At 42.9% G+C, this 22,559-nt stretch overlaps 1 protein-coding gene across 1 annotated transcript; it reads right to left on the reverse strand.

Moving 5' to 3' along the window:
• Window positions 1-14,158: 14,158 nt before the first annotated feature.
• Window positions 14,159-22,559, reverse strand: RRP9 (ribosomal RNA processing 9, U3 small nucleolar RNA binding protein). The gene is made up of 15 exons (XM_069966584.1): window positions 22,406-22,559; window positions 20,297-20,379; window positions 20,102-20,214; window positions 19,954-20,015; window positions 19,818-19,859; window positions 19,161-19,287; window positions 18,152-18,276; window positions 17,977-18,069; window positions 17,798-17,898; window positions 17,574-17,708; window positions 17,222-17,284; window positions 16,909-17,054; window positions 16,035-16,114; window positions 15,350-15,423; window positions 14,159-15,239 (listed from the first exon to the last, which is right to left on the reverse strand). The coding sequence occupies exons 1-15, from the start codon at window positions 22,463-22,465 to the stop codon at window positions 15,149-15,151; spliced, it is 1,395 nt and encodes a 464-aa protein (XP_069822685.1). The 5' UTR covers window positions 22,466-22,559; the 3' UTR covers window positions 14,159-15,148.

The raw sequence follows: 22,559 nt of genomic DNA on the forward strand, positions 1-22,559 counted from the left end.
ACAATTGGAGTATATAAGAACATTTTGTATGTGGCCACAACTGGAAGAATCTGGAGGCCACAGGAAAGAAGACACTGGAGACTTTAATCTTCAGAGAGATTTCATGTGCTAAACTCACTCGCTGCTAACGGTCATGGTGGAGAGGGGCCCCAGTGTAGGCTGGGTGGCCCCATGGTGACTCCTTAGGCCTCAGTGAGACACGCTGCAGATTGTTTGATAATGAGACTGTGTATTTTCCCCTTTTTCTTATTGCACTAGATCAGCGAGATCAGAATTCACTGATGAACTGTAAAGACCGACAAGGAGAAGCACAGGATGGAACCTTCTCCATGTGCCAGATGTGACCATCAGTGTTATGTAAATAAAATATCTGATAATCGACTAAAACTAGCGTCTGCCTGTCACATGCCCAGACTCTTGTGTCATGTCACTCCGGGACCAAAAATGTGATGGCCCGTTCTTAGGGTTGGCTATCAATACCCGATTTCTAGTCTGATTCTTAGTCCATATAGTCTCAGTATAGCTGGTGTTAGAGCTCACTACTATTAATATGAGTGGAAAGGAGCAATATTAGGCACACGCTAAGGGTGCGTTCACACCTACAGGATCTGCAGCAGATCTGCAGCAGATTTGATGCTGTGTTCAGTTATTTAAATGAAATCTGCTGCAGAAAATCAGCTGCAGATCCTGTAGGTGTGAACGCACCATAAAGGTATCTTTATACCTATGCCTGGAGTTGCAAGTCGGATTCCAAATGATCTGAAATAAATGACCTACTCTCAAAGACCCGGTACACGATGACTCAACTGATTATAGAATTTCATTCTATATGTGACCTGTATAAAGGGGTGCAGGGGTAAAGCTATAACTAATAGTTCACCGTGTACACATATGACATAACTTACCTGTACCGATCTGGCATTAAAGCCTGTATTGTACTCCAGAGCTGCACTCGCTATTCTGCTGGGGGAGTCACTGTGTACATACATTGCTTTTATAGTACTGGCTCTGAGTTACAGCCTGTGATATGCTTCAGAGTTGCACTCTTTATTATGTTGGTACTGTGTTCACACATTCTATTGCTTATCCAGTACTGCCCCTGAGTATATATCCTGTATTATATTCCAGAGTTGCACTCTCCATTCTCCAAGTAAAGTGACTGTGTCCATACATAACTTTACTTATTTTGTACTGATCCTGAGTTCTATATGATCACCTACAGATAAAAAAATATAGAGGCTGGATACAACACAGTTTCAATTCATTGCAGGTGATCAATCAGTATGGACACAATTTCCAGTATATAGAGGACTCCTATTAACCTCTGAAGCAGAGCTGTGTGATGGTCTTGATGTCTCATATTTGCTGTATGACGGGGATCAGCCTGTGGATCATGTTCTGTATCTGGGTCTCTGATGTAGGTCAGGGCTGCAGAATCTTTATCATGTGTGGAGGAGATGGTCGCTGCCGGGTACTTGTCCCTCACTCAGTAGTTGGAGGTCAAACTGTAGCTGGAAGCAGAACTTAGCTCATCCTTCTCATAATACCAGCAGAGGCTGCAGAGCCCAACAGCCATTAGATGAGACACACTATACTTCTAACATATTTATATATCTATCTCCTCATTAACAAGATATAATGCACCAATATGGGGTAGTTGGAATCAAATGACACTTTTTATGTTTGAATGTAAGAATGATGTATGTGAAGGCTCTAAGACCCTGTTAGGCCTCTGGGGTACTCTGGCAAAATTTTCTTTTCTTTCAGATCATCTGGTGTTGGAAAGTTATATAAATTTGTCAATTACTTCTATTTAAAAATCTGAAGTCTTCTAGTACTTATCAGCTGCTGTATGTGTGGTGTTCACCCCCGTTGTGAAGGTATGGCCGGTCACTTGCCAGTTGGTTAAGCGTGACGCCAGTTCTATGGTGGTTGGCCAAGATATAGCCTTGCCCGGTCATGGTAATCTGTCGTGACGCCAGTTCTATGGTGGTTGGCCAAGATATAGCCTTGCCCAGTCATGGTAATCTGTCGTGACGCCAGTTCCGGTTGGGCACACAGGTATGGTGGCACACCTGCTTTTATATATACCTTGTTCACCTGTGGTCAGTGAGCTGCCGGGCTGTTGCGGAGTCCCTTGGGTTCTTATCACAGTGGTCCGGAGTGGAGTAGTGACCCTCAAGGACGATCGCCACTGCCACCCACAGAAAGGGGAGATAACCCAAGGAGTGTGTGTGTATACTGTGTCGGTGCTTGACAAGAAATCACAGAGTCTCTTTAGCATAAATATATTATTGTTTACTCTGAAGATACTTTAGGTAGGCAGTACAGATGTTCGAACCTCAGGATTTTGCAGGTTCGATCGAACTCGAATGTTCTTAAACCTACAGCATTTGATTTGATTCCCCAGTTTGATCGAACCTGCAAAATCCTGAGGTTCGATCATCCCTAGTAGGCAGTAGATAATACAGCTTTGCCTTGATACAATACTTTACACTTGATAAGATACGTAACACCTTTGGATGCAGATCTTTATTGAGAGCAGAAAGAGTGTACAGCTGTGCTGACTGAGTTGTGTGATGGGAAGTAGAAGAGGAGATCAGAGGAGTAGAGAGGAGGATGTCGAGAGAGTCCCAACCCAAGTAGTACTGTGCTTTGCCAGAACTTCGGAGGTAAAAATAGAAGAATACTTCAGAACAGAGAGAATACTTGTGCCTGTGTTTTGACTCTTTGGTCTTTGCACCACCTATTGCCCACCAGCGTCAAGTGACCCATCCTAGAGGGTGACACAAGCCCCAGACCTTGTTACCTGGGATGAGCGGAATGCTGAGGGTTCCCTGCTTACACCTGCTCTGCAAAATAGAAATCATAGGCTTCTAGCAACTTTGCTCTATCCGGATCAGTTCCTTTACTTTTCTTTGGATACTTTTCTGTACTGTGTCTCTCCTAGTCCACGGCGTGGGTTGATCTCTGACTTGTCCTCTCTAAGGAAGGGTTTAACACTGCATAGTGTCGAGTGGGTTAGGATGATCCTTCACTTGTCCTTTCTAGTGAAGGCATCGTGTTGAGTGGAGTTGTGCTGTGAGTGGGTGAGGAGTGTGCATGAGAAGAGTAAAGAGAGAGATGATAGGTGAGAAGAAGAAAGAACTCGCATTGGCATACAGATCCATGTGACACTCAAACAAACAATAACCCTTTGAGTACTACAGCTGTGCAATAACTGAGCATACATACAATAACGTCATCTTGTGGCGGAACATCACCACTTACACTTAAACAGTACAGGCTTTTACAAAGGGTGTAACCAATAGCAACACCCGTGGTGGGACACCACATGTGTCCTGCGGGAAGTGGTGTATTCTTTCCAGTTTGACACAGTGCTCTCTGCTGCCACCCATGTTCATGACAGAAACAGCAGAAAAGGTTTTCAATGGGCATTTGATACTGCTCTGGACAGTTCATGTCACAAACAGAGGTGGCAGTGGAGAGCACTGTGTCAAACTGGAAAGAATACACCACTTCCTGCAGGACATACAGCAGCCGATAAGTACTGGAAGACTTGAAATTTTTAAATAGAATTCAATTAAAAATCTATATAATTTTCTGAAACCAGTTGATTTGAAAAAAAAAAAAAAAAAAGTGGAAGTTCCACTTTATGCTGCTCCTTAGCAGCAAACCCTATTGATCTAATATTGATGATCTATCTGTAGGAACCACGTCTCACCAACAACAACATGAAAGGTTTCTCTCACTTCTGCAAGAAAAAAATACAATAAAAAATGTTCTGAGCAGGAATGGATACAAGACTGTTTCCATTCACTGATAGCAAGCAGGAATTTAGGAATGAAAAGACAAAGAATATAAGAACATTACTGAACTTTTCTGTTGGCATCGATGAAGCTTTAGTAATACTCATAATTTCAGCTGTGACAGGGCTGTGCCAAAGCACGCTGTGACGTGCGAAACAGCTGTAGCCAGTTGCTAATCTGCTACTTGTGTGTTACCTGATTATGGAATAAAGAAATGTATCTTTTTGCTACAATCGGTGAGTGCCTCTGCTATCTGTCTTTGTATGAAATTAATTTTATATTTATTAAAAATCTCGTTTTCCAGTACTTATCGTTTACTGTATGTCCTGCAGGAAGTGTTGTTTATTCTTTCCAGTCTGACACAGTGCTCTCTGTTGCAACCTCTGTCCGTGACAGGAAATATCTTAAGTAATATTATTTTTCTTTGGGTATTTGCTCCTGTTCTGGACAGTTCTTAGCATGAACAGAGGTGGCAGCAGATAGCAATGTATCAGACTGGAGGGAATACTCCACTTCCTGCAGGACATACAGCAGCTGATAAGTACTGGAAGACTGGAGATTTAAATAGAAGTAAATTACAGATCTCTGGCACTTTCTGGCATCAGTTGATTTGAAAGAAAAACGTTTCCCTGGAGTAACTCTTTAATGTCTTCCAAAAAGTAACAGCAGTGCAGATGTCATTGTCATTGAGCATATCGTCCCAGATTTATCAATCTGAGACAATACTGTGTCTGATTCTCATCTTAGATAGAAAGCAACCAATCACAGCTCACTCTCAGGAGACAGATACATAAAGCTGAACTGTTGCTTAAGGCTGCATTCACACAGTGCGGTTTTGCTGTTTTTCTTGCATAAAATGGTGCAATTTTACAGGGATAATGTAAATGTGATGTTTTTACCTCAATTTGCAAATTTACAATAAAAAGGCACGATTTTTACCAGGTTTGTTTGAAAAATTCTGCAAAACATCACGGTGTGAACATGTCCTAAAGAATCATTCTCCTGCTATTGATGTGGACAGAATGGGGCCTTTTAATGGGCTCTTACAAAGTGCAGTTTTGTAGCTAAGATCAGGTATAGATCACTATGAATTACAACATATAAAGAACAGTATATATTACTTGTACTCTTTTTTTTCCACATAAGGAATTGATAAAAAAAAAGAATAGAAGCAATATCTGCTCTTTATAGGATCTAACTCACTATGATCACTGCTGCAACCCCACAGTTGCAAAAAATCCAAACCGCCCAACCAGGTATTAGAGTATGTTCCCAGTACGGAATCCAGGCAAAAATTCCTTAAATTGACCTAGACTAGAACAGCAAATCTGACTCTTGGTTTGTTTTATTCATAAAGTGTTGGAAAAATACAAAGAAATGTTTCAGCAAATGAGTAGAACCATCTTCAAGCCATGGGGAGACATCTAGTGGACATGTTGGAGTATGGCGACTTCTACTATAATGATGGTAAACTGGTTTCAGTCTCATAGATACTTAAAGGGTTTGTCCCCTATCCACGGCTGTATTCATAACAAACAAGCCGGGGGCCAAATGCGGAGACCGTGGGGGTTACAGAGATCGGGACCACCCTCCCCCACGATCTCTTACTTGTCCCCTATTCTGTGGATAGGGGATAAGTACAAGCCCTCCCTTTATATATTCAACCCTATTTGAATCAACTTCTAGCTTTGGCACAAAAACTGCTGTGTGTAATTCCAGCATAATTCTGCATAACCTTTTTAGAGGAAACCTCTTGGGTCTCGGAGCCTCACAAACTGGACCTGTTTTCCTGAGGGCTCTGTGATCTTATGAAACGCAGAATGGTAGAATGAAGATTACCAGCCTAAGTATATACATACATTTTCAGAAGTGCTGGTATATTTGAAAGGTTGATTTATCTTCATGGTAAAAAAAACAGAGACATAGTACAGAAAAGGAAGGTTCTTCATTGTATCAAAAACCAACAAGTAAAACACAGATAAAGGGGCAACTATACAGCTTCTGCTCTGGTCTTCACTACAACTAGATATGCCAGGGTGCTTTGACAACTCAACCGTTTGAAGTGATGGTCTCGGAAATTCAATTAAAAAGTTTCCTGTAGCACTCATGCACTTCTAATATTTTAGATATGAAATAAAGACTTTACTATTTATTTGAATTTCGAAGTGCAGAGACCATCACTTTCACTAGTGTGTTCCTTTGAGATCACGGCTGGCTGCCACTGGACTCGGACACCCTCCTGGATACTCCGCAGCATCAAACATATAGGAGGTGAGGCAACTTTCTTTTGCATTATTGGCTGCTTGTTACTACATCTGTCTAGGTAGATTAGGATTCATAATGGAGAAGCTTCCATTAGATCCAGCTGATTGGCCTGCCATGTGACCTCTCTGCTTTTCAACAGTAAATGTCCAGGGCTGGCTCCAGGTTTCTGCGGGCCCTTCGGCGACAGAGCCCCAGCGGGCCCCTCATCCATCCACTATGCATAATCACTTGAGACAACACTAACATACACAAAACATACATTACTGATACACACACATTACTGACAGACACACCTACTGACACACACACACACTTAATGACACAAACATTACTGACACACATTAATGACTGACAGACATTACTGACTGACACACATTACTGACTAAAAAAGACACACATTGCTAACTGAGACACATTACTGACTGATACACACACATTACTGACTAACACACACACTTACTGACAAACATTACTGACTGACACACACACACACACACAGATAAAGCCTGTTCTGAAGCCATCCCTGTAAATGCCCTTGTCCATAGCTTTATACGGTGGGTTTACCACCTCCACCCTGTCCCCCCCGCCCCTTACATTCTTTTAGAACTAGGAACAACCAGAACTTAATTAAAATTAAAGCTTGTGCATAGTTTTGATCAGCCAGGACCTAAAGGCCCTATTACACTAAGTGATTAGCAGCCCTTATTGCCAATAATCACTTGGTGTAATAGCAAGGGTTAAAAGACAATAATCAGTCGACATGCACGTTGTCATGTTGAAAAATTCTTCAACGATAATGCCGGTCTGCTGGCTGTCGCTCTAAGTGATAGGAGCAGTTCCCATTGTATGTACAGAGGCATTTCTTATTGTTTAGTTTACATGCAGCTACTTTGGTTTACAGAGTAAGTGATTATTATAGTAGCTGTAAGAGTAGTGAAAGGGATGGGTTGGTACCAGTGGCGTAGCTACCATAGAGGCAGTGTAGGCGGTTGCTATGGGGCCTGTGCAGGAGGGGGGCCCGGGTGAGAAGGTAAGAGTGTGTGTCCTTCTGCTTAACCCCTTATGTACTGCAGTCTGTAAGTGACCCAATGGTTTCTTACAAGCTGCAACACAAAAAAGGGGTTAACAAACAGAAGACAGAGATCTCTGCTTCACTGCTCTGATAACATCTGACCTTCGTTCTCCAGCTGGCAATCAAGTAGAAATGTGCAGAGCTCCATGCAGAGGTCAGGGGTTATCAGTGCACCAGCATTAAACTATATATATATATATATATATATATATATATATATATATATATATATATACAGATGCAGTGCTTAGGGGAGGGGGGGCCCTTAAAACATTTTGCTATGGGGGCCCGTGAATCCTAGCTACGCCCCTGGTTGGTACCTGTTATTAGAACAGTAGGTACCTAAATTCTGCCTGTAGGAAGGTAGGTCCCCAGTAGAAAGTTATGAAAGTTAACCCTCCCTTCCATGTAGTTTCACCCCCCCCCCCCCCCCCCCCACACACACACACACACAGGATGGTTAGGGTTATGCTAAGTTGCCCTCGGTGGACACCAACCCTTAAAGCGACTCTGTACCCACAATCTGACCCCCCCAAACCACTTGTACCTTCGTATAGCTGCTTTTAATCCAAGATCTGTCCTGGAGTCTGTTCGGCAGGTGATGCAGTTATTGTCCTAAAAAAACAACTTTTAAACTTGCAGCCCCCTGCCCAACGGGAGTATCTGTGCCCTAATTTTGCACCACCCCTCCGTCCCTCCTCCCCACCCTCTTCACACAGGTGGGGAATAGGAGGTAATCTGCCTGGAGCATTCCTAATGATGAGGAGGGTGGGGAGGAGGGACAGTGAGGTTGTGCGAGCCTAATGCAAACACAATCTAGGCCACACCCATTGGGCACGGGAATGCCAGTTTAAAAGTTGTTTTTTAGGACAATAACTGCATTACCTGCCAAACAGACCCCAGGACAGATCTTCGAATTAAAGCAGCTATACGAAGGTACAAGCAGTTTGGGGGGCAGATTGTGGGTACAGAGTTGCTTTAAGAAACATCTTCCTGGTCTTGAGGACACAATACAGTGCTTGTTCCCACAAGTGGTTAAAACTTTGCATACGTCCTTTGAAAGAAGTAAAGAGGTATGATTATAGGAATCCTTGCTGCTGAAGTACATCATTATTCTTCCTGTAAAGGAATTATCAGTAGTCTATGACACCCAATCAGGAATTCAGTTTTTGACACCTTATCTTCCCTTTCTAAAACCCATCACTCCTAGAGAGATAAGTGAATTGGCAGACTGAAATGTGGATTTGTGAATGTCATCTCTATTGTCTTATTAAGCCGGTGTGATCGTCTCTAAAGGTAATCATCCCATTTGATATGACAGGATCATGGTGTGCTGACTGATGGAGCCATTAAATGTTAGGATACAGCGGATATAAACCATTTCGCTAATCTTTAACTTCACAGGTTCTGGATGATTAACATGTTCATTCTTTATGTGAACCATCCAAATGTGAACCATTCAGTTCATCTTACCTCTAGGATTGGAGCAAATCCAAGTAAACTGTTATTTCAGCTCTGCTCTAGACTTTATGCTGTAAACCTTTCCCTTATCTCCCATACTGTTATACTACAATAAATCTTTATTTATCTTCTTAGTGGCTTGGAGGTATTATTTATAAGGATTGTTAGAGATCATTCTCAGGCCGCCATATCTGACTATTTCTTATATTATAGGATAAATAGTCAGATTTGTTATCCAAGAGCCAGATAAAGCTGTAATGAACACATCTACCCTGTTATGCTAAAACCGCAAAATAGGAAGATTTACTTTTCAGGGCCCCGTGAAAGATGGGTAAAAAACTGTTTAAGGGTGCCTTCACCGTATCGCAGCAGAAAATCCGTGCAGATCCGCAGCAAATTTAACTAGATGAACGAACACAGCATTAAATACGCACTGTCAAATCCGCTGCGGATCCGCAGCAGATAGGTGTGAAGGCACCCTAAAGGTGTAGACGAGACAGCTGAATATTATATCTACCTAGATAAATCCCCCCTGCTCCAGGTTCGGACCATCCCTACCCCCAAAACAAATTTCAACATCATTGCAGCCCTGCCATAAAAGGACCAGCTAACATCGTTTCAGTGATTGCTTCATTAACACAGGTGTGGGTGTTGATGAGGACAGAGCTGGAGATCAATCTGTCATGAAGGAGGCTGGTGCTTGGCATCATTGTTTCTCTTCTGTTAACCATGGTTATCTCTAAAGAAACACGTGCAGTCATCATTGCACTGCACAAAAATGGCCTAACAGGGAAGAGTATCGCAGCTAGAAAGATTGCACCTCAGTCAACAATCTATAGCATCATCAAGAACTTCAAGGAGAGACGTTCCATTGTTGCTAAAATGGCTCCAGGGCGCCCAAGAAAGACCAGCAAGCGACAGGACCGTCTCTTAAAAGTGTTTCAGCTGCGGGATCGGTCTACCAGTAGTGCAGAGCTTGTTCAGGAATGGCAGCAGGCAGGTGCGAGTGCATCTGCACGCACTGTGAGGCGGAGACTCTTGGAGCAAGGCCTGGTCTAAAGGAGGGCAGCAAAGAAGCCACTTCTCTCCACAAAAAACATCAGGGACAGACTGATATTCTGCAAAAGGTACAGGGAGTAAACTGCTGAGGACTGGGGTAAAGTCATTTTCTCTGATGAATCCCCTTTCCGATTCTGGAAAACAGCTTATTCAGAGAAGACAAGGTGAGCGCTACCACCAGTCTTGTCTCATGCAAACTGTTAAGCATCCTGAAACCATTCATGTGTGGGGTTGCTTCTCAGGCAAAGGAATCGGCTCTCTCCATCTTGCCTAAAAACACAGCCATGAATAAAGAATGGTACCAGACTGTCCTCCAAGAGCAACTTCTCCCAACCGTCCAAGAGCAGTCTGGCTATCAACAATGCCTTTTCCAGCATGATGGAGCACCTTGCCATAAAGCAAAAGGTGGTAACTAAATAGCTCAGGGAACAAAACATAGAGATTTTGGGTCCATGGCCTGGAAACTCCCCAGATCTTAATCCCATTGAGAACTTGTGGTCAATCATCAAGAGACGGGTGGACAACCAAAAACCAACAAATTCTGACAAAATGCAAGCATTGATAGTGCAAGAATGGACTGCTATCAGTCAGGATTTGGTCCTGAAGTTGATTGAGAGCATGCCAGGGAGAATTGCAGAGGTCCTGAAGAAGGGTCTGCGATGCCCTGGCCCCTGGGGGCCACTTCCGCAGTGCTGGTGTTATGAGCGGGCAATGACCGGGGCAGCTGCAGGGGTTATACTTGTCACGGTATAGGCCTGAGGGCGGCACAGCTGTAGGGCCAGTCTGTGGAATCTGCGGGTGATGATGGGCATGCGATTCTTCGCTGCACTTAGTCAGGGCACCAGTTAGTGGACACCAATGCCAGGGTTCAGTAACAGCGGTTTTATTATAGATCAGGTAACTAGTAGCAACAGTTCTGTCCGGATGCAACCGGGTATATAGCAGGCTTGGACAAGTAAAGCAGGAGCGGTGCTGCATAGGCTGTGAGAATACGTGCCGGATGATGGGAGTAGGAGTATGAGAGAAATAGCGTTGCTGGGTGGATTAGCTTGAGAATAATACTTGCTGTGAATCCTTGCAGCGATGAGGAGAGATAACGGAATGACACCCAGATGAGAGAGAAGACTCCGGTCACTTGAGCAGGCAGATACAGCCGAAGACTTGAATACAGCAGAGCACCTGATCCACACTTCTAGTGGTGAAGTGGGAGCTGCAGAGAAGAAGCCCAACTCCTCTGAGGCAGGAGAGGGACGACACACATCCTCCTTGCTTGGAAGCAGGGGGAAGACTAACTTGTTAGGAGGAAGTGGGAGGTCACATGGTTGCTCCTGGCCAGAGCTAGTCGGCCATTGGAGGAACCATGGTTACAGGTCACGTGATCAACAGCCTTGCATACCACTGTACAATGCAATAATACACAGGAACACATGAGAATACACATGAGAATGCACATTACTAGAGAATACTAGGGGAAAACCAGCAGCAGTTGCAGTGCAAACACTTACCAGAACAGGCATTGACACAGCAAGAGAAATGAGCATAATAGGAGTAGTAGTCTGCATGTTCTGGGACACTGCAGGTCAACACTGCAAATATTGACTTGCTGCATTAACTCATTCTAACTGTCAATATAAGCTTTTGTTACTCATAATATGACTGCAATTATATTTCTGTATGTGATAAAAACATCTGACAAACACACACAAAAACCAGAGGGCAGCAGATCATGTGAAAATATAATATTTGTGTCATTCTCAAAACTTTTGGCCATGGCTGGATAAAAAGAGTGTGTATACCTCCACAGGACTTGAAATTTATGTATTGCCTATTTGCCTAGACTGTCAGTAAAAAAAAATCTACTGTCTAAATAGGCAATACTGACATTCTGGCACCTGGGAAAGTAGGGTTACACTTCTGTTAGGCCTGCATTAGATGCCACAATAAGTTTAAACTAACAGGACCAACACTATGTAGCATAAATAATCACATACTAAGGTGCAATGTGTCCTACACAGCAGGGGCACTGGTATTAAAGTGAATGGGCTCTATATTTCCCTGAATTTCCAGTTTTGATGGTGAGCTCAAAGATACAAGACAGTCCCCTGACAAAGATGAAGGAAGTATTTGGCTCTGCAATATGTGATGGGCCCCCAACTTCAAAGCAAAATAATTAAAACCAAAGAACGCTAGATAAAAAGACAACACATTGTAATTAGGTGTTAAATTTCACTGAATTTCACTGAAAATAGCATACCCCCGACTCACAAAGAGTCACCCACCAGCACTCAGGCGAGGAAAAAACCCCTGTGGAGGAAACCTTGAGGGAGCCATGGCTGGAGAATTGCCCTTTCCCTGGGCTTAGAAGGTAATACCAAAATAACATAGATAATAGACTATACATATACTACACTGGATGTGAGAGAGATCTGTCTGCCATTACTGTCACCTTATTATTGGCTGAGTGGAAATAACTTTTCTCCCTTACAGATCCATCTCCACCTCTCAAGAAGCTGACTCAGATAAAGGGATACTCTAAAGTAGACAACCCCTGTTCCCTGCTAAATGCTCCAAATTACATCAAGGGTAGGGGAGTGAAAAGCTCAAGGTCTTCTGGTGCATCCAAGATGGCACTGATCCAGGCAGCGTGCTTTACTTTTATGGAACCTTCTTTATGACATAAGTGGTTGTCCTCACAGTTCATTGTTGCCATGGTGACTACAGGTACCCCCAGTGATCTGTAGCGTTAACCCTTTAATGACCAATGATTCACTACAGAGGTCATTAAACACCAAGCAGCTTATAGTTAGGGCACGAAGACCACTAAAAAATAAGAGCTTAGAGATGGCATGTACAGGTCGCTGTAGATGTGATAGGCCCCAGATAGGCCCCGTAACCAGCACATACCTCTCTGGACGACCAAAGAGGGACACAAACGGTTAACTACACTACACTAACACAACCTGCACACTGCCTACAACTGCTCTGTAACTGTCAGTGATTGCGCTACATACTGTGTTTGTGGTTGCCATGGTGATGCTGACACAAGTAAACATGGCTGTTTTGCAGGAGATAAAGGGCTGACTTCAGAGACCCTTGGGTGACAGACCCTTTGTGGGCCTCTTTTTAGTGCAGCTCACATAGCAGTAAAACAGTAGAAACTACTAACACCTAATATAATTGCCGGGCACCTGCTGTAATCACATCAATAATAGCAGCTGTACATCCATATATCAGGTAGGCTTCTAGTAGCTAATCATCCCCCCAGTAAGTAGTATCCGCTATAAAGGCATCTCCCCTGTAGATAGCCCCCCCCCCCCCCAGTAAATAGTACCCTCCATGTAGGTAATCCCCCCTTAAGGTAGTCCCCTAAGCCATGGTAGTAACCCTCCACCAGTAAATAGCATCCTCTATTTTGGTAATTCCCCCACTGTAATATATTTATATATATATATATATATATATATATATATATATATACACACACACACACACACCTACCTACATCTGGGCTTAAAAATGTGCATGTTGTAAAACCAAGGCCAGACCTGGTGTAGGTTTCCTTATCATTTTTCAGCGTGAAAAATGCTAAAATGAGTGGACCCAGAACCACCCCCCCTTCCGCACCCTCTCACGCAATGGGCATAGAGAGGCCCGATGTCAAAATTTATTTGCACAAAAAGCGTGTGCAAATATATTTTTTTTTTTTTTGCATCTGGCCCCTCTACAAAAAAAAAAATAAATAATAACTTTTGAACCTTCATAAATGTCCCCCCATGTCTCAGCTAAGATAGATTGTGGATGGAGTTCTGGCCCCCTTGGGACCATTGCAGGATATTGACCTGTCTAATGTCTTGCTGAATTTCCTTAGTAAAGGTCTTGACTTTTAAACTCACAAATATCCAATGTATCCGAATCACCATTAACTCTTCACCTGCTGTATCAGATTGGCTTTCTTGTGTTTGTTTTTTGTTGAGTTGTGTCTGAAACTGATCGAGGTTGTTAGTTTCTGAGCTACATTTATTCTCCAAGGTCTCCTTGTACCAATACCTTTACCCTCTTATGGGATCAAAGAAACCTCCAATGGGTGAGTAGTGGCTGTAATACACAAGCATCACATGGTAAGAGTCTCTGTCTTTTGTTACAAAGCATTGGAACCTGTTGACTTTGTTGAAATCTCTTTTGCATTTAGGACCTGGACGTGTTCCTCTTTCTCTGCAGCCAGCCTTCCCCTGACACTTCTGGAATCACTGTTTTAGGCAGCGATCCTGATTGGGACTGAACAGAACAGTTTCCTATTACTACTTGTTTCTTAACTGCTCCCTTTGTGGTTTCTTGTCTAAAAACCATCTGTTCTACAATTTTAAAGAGTTGTGGATGGAATACAAAGAGGAACGGAGGACGTCGTCTCCCATCACCTGACCATGACTTCAGCCAGGAGACCAGATGTTACAGAATTTTCTTATAAAATATAACTGCTTCACCATTCTGGTAATATTGTGCTCACGAGACCAGGCAGTACTCATGTCTGATCTGCATTTATTAGTATATTAAGCAGATTATACATTTTAATTTGCATAAGAGATGAAGATTAGTAATTGCTCAAGGTACAATCCTTAAAGTCTTGTAACTTTAGTAAGTCATGTTTAGCAACAAGCTCCCTCAGGTTTCCTCATTAAAACAACCATTTGAATAGAGAGACATGTCAATCATGCTGAGCAGGGGAAGACACAGGGGAGCCACCCAGCACACACTTCTCCCCAAGCCCAGCTCAGTGTCCTTTTTTTTCCTCTGAAATGCCACATGCTGGTTAGGACAGCACAAGTCTGCTAACATGATGGCAAGCCTCAGTGCCTAGAGCAGCATCCATCAGGACATCCTGCATTATACTCCAGAGCTGCATTCCCTATTCTGCTGGAGAAGTCACTGTGTATATGCATTACTTATCCTGTACTGATCCTAAATTACAGGCTGTATTATACTTCAAAGCTGTTCTCAGTATTCTGGAGTATAGGGCTGGATTTACACTATGTCTCCTTTTTACAGTTTTCGTTGCAGTAACTTAGCCACACTACTGTATATGGAAAAAACTAATGGCATACGTTGCAATTTCTTTTTCTAATGTAAGTCTATGGGAAAGAGATTCTTCTGAAAGGGATTTAGCAGCATCTGTGAACATTCCCTTTAACTTAACTGGTCTGTAAGAGATAAAAGATGTAATAATGTAACACATTTATTGTACATTTAAATAAACAGGAACTTAGTTGTAAAAATGAACACAGCCCAGATATATTGTCTGGCTTAACCCAAAAACAGGTCTACCAATAATGCCTAAGGGTGACACCTATAAACACATAACAGTTCAAATCAAATTCTGATGGAAAGAGCTGAAAACCTGAGCTTTTATCAGGTTCAGAAGTGTATACAATAAAATCTGGATATTCAAACAGAAAACAAAGTGTCTGAAGAATTGACAGTGGAGGACTCAGGAGCCTTCAGCAACTGGCTGCTTCCTCTTGAATGGAATAATGTACAGTCCATTCTTGGCCTCTTTTAATCTCCACCAGCGCCCAAGTCTTAAAGAAAGTTAAAAAAAATATATTTTAAAACAAAAAATGTGCAAAAGTTAAAGTGATAATGTGTGACTATGGCGACAATTTATTAACATAAAGGTCTAAGATCTCACCTGTGTTCTTGTCCTACTCCTGCAACCAAGAAATCAGCAGAGCTCGAAAACTGTAAACTGTTCACAAACCCGACCTACGGAGGACATAAAACGTGGGGAATTACACAAAGCTGAATACACCCCCAAAATTGTGTCATCTCCAGCATTTACCTAGCTGAGGCATCAGACACTAATAACTTTATTTGGTAGATGATGCTCAATAAAAGCAAACCTTACAGAAGTCTACAGCTAACCTAGATACAAGAAGCGACAACCTTACAAGGGATTGTCCATAATGGCCAATGTTTTCTTCTAAATAGTAGTGACACACCACTCTCCTGCTACATACAGCCCTATTCACTTCCGCAAAGGTTTTCTAATTCTGGACCTTCACTATGTGTTCGGAAAAGGGCTATCATTTTGTTTCATCATAAGACTTGGTGAATACACAGAAAACATTCTTTATTTTAGAACCAGTCTACTATTACAAAAGTTTTCTGACAACCACCACTTACGCCAGCACGTTTCTGCAGAACCATGGACATTAAAGGTAGCAGGGTGCAGCTGTGGCCCTAGGAAATCTCCTCCTTACTGCAGTTATGGAGCTCCGAATCCTTATTCTATTGCTTGGTAAATCGCCCAGTGATCAGACATTTATTACCTATCCTGTGGCATTTCACAAAGACCCTAATAACAAATAACTCACCAGGGGAACTGTGAAGAGTGGCTGTAGACCCCGAAAGCCTTCGCCACATTTCCATAGCCGCACATTGCCATCATGTGACCCTAAAGAACATGAGAACAAAACTTAACAGGGATCATATAGCTAAAACAACATTCTACCAATATTCATACACACTGATCAGCCATAACATTAAAACCACCTGCCTAATCCTGTAAGGCCATCAAACCAAAAAGATAGCATGTCCTGTAATTTTTACTGTGTAATCTCCATGGGTTGGACTGGTTTTCCAGTACATTCCATAGATATACTACTGGATTAAGAACTGTGGAATTTGGAGACTAACGCAACTGCTTTAATTCTTTGTCATGTTCTTCAATCCATTCCTAACCAAGTTTTTGCCGTACAGCCCAGTAGCATGAAAGAGACCACTGCTACTAGGGAATATTACTGCCCTGAGGGGTACACATGGCTTGAAACAATGTTTAGTTAGGTGGTACGTGTCAATGTATCATCACTATGAATGCCAGGACCCAAGGTTTTCCAGCAGAACATTGCCAATGCATTGCTTTCCTTCTTCCCATTGTCCAGAGGAACATGTTGGTTAGGGGACTATCATGCCATTTTCATTTTCTTCCCCGCAGAGTTCACACACTGAGGTCGTCTCGTAGCTGAGGCATGTCCACAAGGAATTAACTTCAGCAGCAAGCAGTTTGCTTGTTAATGGACACGTGGTCCAATTGAACGAACTGCTTGTAGTTGAAGTTGCTTTCTAAACCAAACTGACTTCAAAAAGTATTGGCTGCATTGTAACCACCCTTCTGCCATGAAGCGACCGCAGTGTGTGAAGCCAACCATTACTACCTGGAGGAAAAAGTTATACACGTATTTTACATACCAGATGCAACCACATCACTATTCAAGGCTGCAGCCACAGCTGACACCCAATATGGCTGCTCTAGACCAGCTTCTCCATGGCTGCCATGGGAGGCTCTCATCCGTGCGAGAGGCTTCTTTTTAGACACATTCCATAGGGCCAGAGACCTGTGCAAAAAAAAATAAATAAAACGATTTGCACGCCATCATCTACTACAGCAAGAATCAGTCATATCGTGTGACTGGTACAATGAATAATGGGTTTTGGTACCTTACCAATATTATGTAGAATAGGAACCTAGTGGTCTTCTTTTCCACCCTCACATAAAACTTACCCATCGTCTGCTCCAGACACCATATGCTCCTCATTGATGAGCCGTATGCAATCTATTGATCCCCTGGAAGAATGAATACATTTTTTAATCAAATAATTCACAGTATACATACAGTATAGATCAGCTGTCACATCCTACAAACTAGTATACAATTTCCAAGCTAAAGGCAGTGGTATTCAAATTGTGCTCTCCAGAGGTGTTGAAACTACAATTCCCAGCATGCCCTAACAGCTAGAGAGCCATAGGTTGAAGACCACTGAGGTGAAACATTCTGTGCTACATAAACACACTTTCCAAGAGAGCAACTACAAGTCCCAGCATCACCCATATCTATACACACAGTTCTACTCACTCATGTCCACTAAACACAAGCTGTGTCTCCTCTGCTATCTTCCACACTCTCACTGTTCCGTCCCTGCCACCTGACGTGACACAACGTTCTCGACTTAGACTGTCCAGGCCTGTGATACAATCTTGGTGGCCAAACCTGAGGAAGAAGAAAAATGGTCATAGAAGAATTTATAAGACATAGGCTTTAGTTAACAAAATTATACAACTATTGAAGGATAGACTCACAGGGTCTCTATGTAGGAGTTCTCTGCAACGTTCCAGACCTTGACGGAACGATCATGGGAAACGCTGAACAGCTGGTAAGTTCCCTTCTGGAAGGAGAGTCCCTGAGAGGACACAAAGATAGACCAGATGAATAGAGGCCAAGAAAAACCTTATCAAAGGGAAAGGAGAAGATTACTTACAGACACAGCGTCCCGGTGCCCCTGAAACTTATGGAGATTCTCACAGGTCTCTGCATTCCAGATGAAGATGAGTTTATTCCGATCTCCTGATGCCTGGAGAGGAATACAGATATTCAAGTCACATCTAGTTATAACCTCCTTCAGCTTATGTGCTACAGCAACCGCCAGACCTCACCAGGTATTTCCCATCAGATGACAGTGCCATGCACAGAATGTGGGCTGTATGTCCTACATGTTGTTCCTCGCAGCCTTTCCGACCACCTGGGATCTTGTGGACCTTCTTTCCATCAGATATGGACCCTGCAGGACACAACATCATCCAATGAGATCAGACTCATCCAGTGCATTCTTTTATTTCTGGGTGTGACCATTGGGGCCCAGTATGAGAAGTGCCCAGTCACTGTTTTTGGTAGAAAAACTACTATGTATACATAGTTGACCCCCCTGAAATCAATAGGAGATGCATAAATATATGGGTGGGAGCAGAAAACTGTACTCTCAGTCCTGGTAATGAGTAAAGATCAAGCCAGTCGGACACCCACTGGTAACACTTATGGGTAGGTGTAATTCACATATATTCTGTAGGTTAACACAACATGTAAAAAAGGAGTCACTCTGTTAATACATGAAAATAATGCAACAAGGCAGCTAATGTTTTCTATACAGACGCAAAGCCTGGTATAAAGAGGACTCTTCCCACAATGTAAAACGTTAGGTAAATGGCCACATGTCACATAAAAAGTTGTCTGTCGCTGTTCAGACGATGAACAATCTGGAGAATGACCGCGAGGACAGTGTGCCGCTCTGTGTCTCATTTTGTAGATGGCTGCATAATGGATTAATGCCTATGGGACAATTTTGGTCACTCACACATAGTCAAGCTAAGACCGGACAAAATTTTTCACGTCTCTAGGACACATCAAAAGTTTTTGTAAAATGGTGGGAGCGCTTTAAACATCTATGCAGATACTGAACAAGCAGGGAATTTCAGCTCTAAAGCCCCATATTAAGGAATTTTGGAGTATAATACAGGATGTAACTTAGGATCATTACAAAATATGTGCAGCTCTGGGGCAAGCTGACACATTTATAAAGTGACAATGACTATGATACCGGAGAGGTAAGCTCGCATCACCCATGTAACACATCTGACATCACAGCATACAGTAATATCTATATCTCACATTTGATAATCGAGCAGTCTTTGGATCCAGAGAAGACATGTTTGTCATCTGGAGTTATGACCAGACAAGTAACTGGTAATTGGTGGCCTCGTAGAAGACGGATCTCTGCAGGTTCTGGAGGAATTAACTGGAGGAAGACATTAAAAAAAAAGGGAAAATAATTATTGTAAAGACAATTTGCGGAAGCTCATCTGATCTTGTAATGTTTATGTGTTGTCAAAGTAGTGGAGAATAGTCTGCACACAATGCTTAGAATGTAAAGAGCCCAGTGCCGTATTTCAAAAAGATTTTATGCAGAAAACAATGGGATTTTATAATAACAGACGTGGTGCTTGCTCTGGGGTTGCTATGTCGGCATTAACAGACTTCCTGTCATATGACCATGATACTGCGGTATGACCCTGTCAGATCAAGCAGTGAGCCAACTCAGCACCAAGACCAATCAAAACCTTTGACATGTCTAGGTGACACATAAAAATAAAAACAAAAATTAAATGACAATAAAAAGCAACACCAAGATTATAGTAGTGTACACCTAATGGCAGATATTAGGATACTACATTAAAAAAAGTGACTGCAGAAGAGCTGACAATCATGCACAGGCAGACAGAGGGGGGATTGGTCAGTGATGTTAGGGTGTAGTAGTATAATAGTCACCTCCTTGGCCAGAGGACGCTGTAGTCTCCCTCGCTGTTCCAGCTGCGGAGAGAAGAGAAGGGTTATTATTAACAATTCCTTAGTGATAGGAAGTGCCCGTGACACTGGACCCTCAGTCCCCCTAACACCCACTCACCACATTCTCTTGTAGTCTATGAGCAATGACATCTTCACTCTCATTCTCCAACCTCTCCTCTTCTACAAGGGACAAAAAGAAAAACAGTCACATCACAGAGCTTCAATATCATAATGAGGTCACCATGGAGGCCAGCACCCGTATATACCTTGTTCCTGTAACTGACGCAAGTATTCCTTAGCCAGCCGCAGCTTCTTCTCCTGAGCCGTCTCGTCCAGCTCCTCCTCTTCATGGTCTTTTTTCCTCCTGGGAGTTGGGGCTCTGTGTGCGAGATACAGACAATCACAGCAAGGAAGAGCTAAAGAGGCAAAGAGCAGCGGGGGAGGGGGGAGAGGATACCCACACTTCAGTGTCCGAGTCACTCTCTATCTCTTCCCTCAGATTCACGGTTTTCTTCTTCTTCTTTTTGTCCTCTGCATCTTTCACCTGAAATTATTCAGAGCAACCGGAAGAATTATCAGGATTGGTTGGGGTAGAGCAGTGCCGATGTGGTTACATTTAGAGGCAAGCACAGATATACACACTGTTCACCTAGAATTAACCCACAAAATATCCTTCCAAGATGCATTACATTATAAAAACTCAGCTAAGTTGTCAGGGTTGTCTGTCCGCAAGCTTACTGCTTCCAGTATTAATTGGCAGAACAGTGAGTGCAGCTCTGAAGTATAGTATAGGACGTAATTCTGGATAACTGTGCGTACATGATGATTCCAGAAGCAGAATAAAGAGCGCGGCTCTTGAGTATGATACAGGAAATAATTCTGGATAACTGTGAGTACATAATGACTCCACCAGCAGAATGAGGAATGCAGCTCATAATACAGACTGTAACTCTGGGTGACTATAGGTAACGTACAGTGATGCCAGCAGATTAGTGAGCGAGGCTCCGGAGTGCAGTACAGGAAGTTACTATTCTGGATATATAAAAATCTGGTTATGTATATACAGTAACGCCATATGTAAGGTATAACATGGGCCCTAGAGATGGAGCTCCACTTGTCAGCTGCTGGGAACACTGGTCACTAGTGATGGGAAATCTAGTTCGTTTTGGTGATTAGTTCACTATGAACTAGTTCACTGAAAAGATTAGTTCAAAAGATTAGTTCATTTAGTTCACTTAGTTCAGTATTTCTCTGGATTCTGCTGAGAAGATATTCAACAGTTCTAGTTCATTACACAGAAGCTGTGGCTCCTAGGATGAGTTATAGTCTTGTTAAAATGATCAGATATAGTTAATACATCTGATCATTATATAACAAACTTTTGTTAAAGGGGTACTCTGGAGAAAATAAATTCAAAAGTTATTTATTCAAGTTAGTAATTTCCTTTTTTTTCTTTTTTAAATATTCAAGCCTCCCAGTACTTATCAGCTGCTGTATGTCCCACAGAATGTCATGTTGCAAGGAGCTCTGTGTCAGACTGGGAAGATTACATGACTTCATGTGGGGCATACAGCAACTGATAAGTACTGGAAAGCTTACTTTTTTTTTAATGTTTAACTTTCATCATTCTCCAGTTCTCTCACTTGCCAGAGCAATATCAGAAAGCTGAGCTGTGATTGGTTGCTATGGGGGCAAGGAAAATCTTTCTCTAAAACAGCCTGCTGATTCTCCAGCCATATCCTATGAGGAGCTGATAGAGAGAGGCATCATGTGACCTGTGAACTAAATGAACTAGATGAACTGCTGAACCAAATGGTTTGAGAGTGAATCAGGTCTAGTTCAATGTGATGCATATCACTGAGCCCAGCACTGCCCCCTGTGGTAGTGTAGAGGACTGACTCATAATGAATGTGTATGCGGGAGCTGAGAAGCAGATCAGCAGCCACCATTTTGAGTACAGAACAGGAGCCAGGGGGTAAAGATTTTAGCAAGACTGATCTTCTAGGCTCCAGGAGGCTGATCTAATCCCAAAGACAGGTGAGGGACATGAACCACATATAGAAACTAACTCTCTCTCTCCCTGGAGCTGGATGAGAGATCACTGGCTCCTCCCACTTTCTGTTTAGTTCATAATGAACTAATCTCTGTCAGGATGGTGAACTAGATGAACTAGTTCACTCTGAAGATTAGTTCATTTTGAACTAATCACTCACGAACTACCCATCACTACTGGTCACCTATGTACTAATCCTATGGACACCTGTACTGTGGACAATGCTCCCTGCAGAACACTTGTCTGTCTGTCTGTGTGTACCTGCTGACATGAGGACAGAGGTGGACAGTGGGATCACTAGGAACAGAGCTCCCCTCCCCCTGCCAGCACATCAGCAGAGCTCAGGGAGGGCTGGACCATACCTGACCCTTAGAACCCCCTCCATATATCTCTATACACTGAGGAGATGCCTCCTGCTCTCTACTATTATACTCGCAGCCAGGGCATGCTGGGAGTCGTAGTTCACTAGCTCCTCTGTGAGGGCAGCAGCTATAAGATGCCCCTACCCGGGACTGACCTCCCCACGCCGCTTCTTCCCCGGGCCCTCCGGTCTCTTCTTGATAAACAGGCTGGACATGACGAGGGAGCACCGGACCCACGTGTGAGCCTCACTGCATTCCTTCCGGTAGCCAGCGAGCAGAGCTGCACTAGCCCCGCCCCCGAGCGCCTAT

This window comes from Dendropsophus ebraccatus, chromosome 4 (assembly GCF_027789765.1).
Source record: "Dendropsophus ebraccatus isolate aDenEbr1 chromosome 4, aDenEbr1.pat, whole genome shotgun sequence".
Lineage (NCBI taxonomy): Eukaryota > Metazoa > Chordata > Amphibia > Anura > Hylidae > Dendropsophus > Dendropsophus ebraccatus.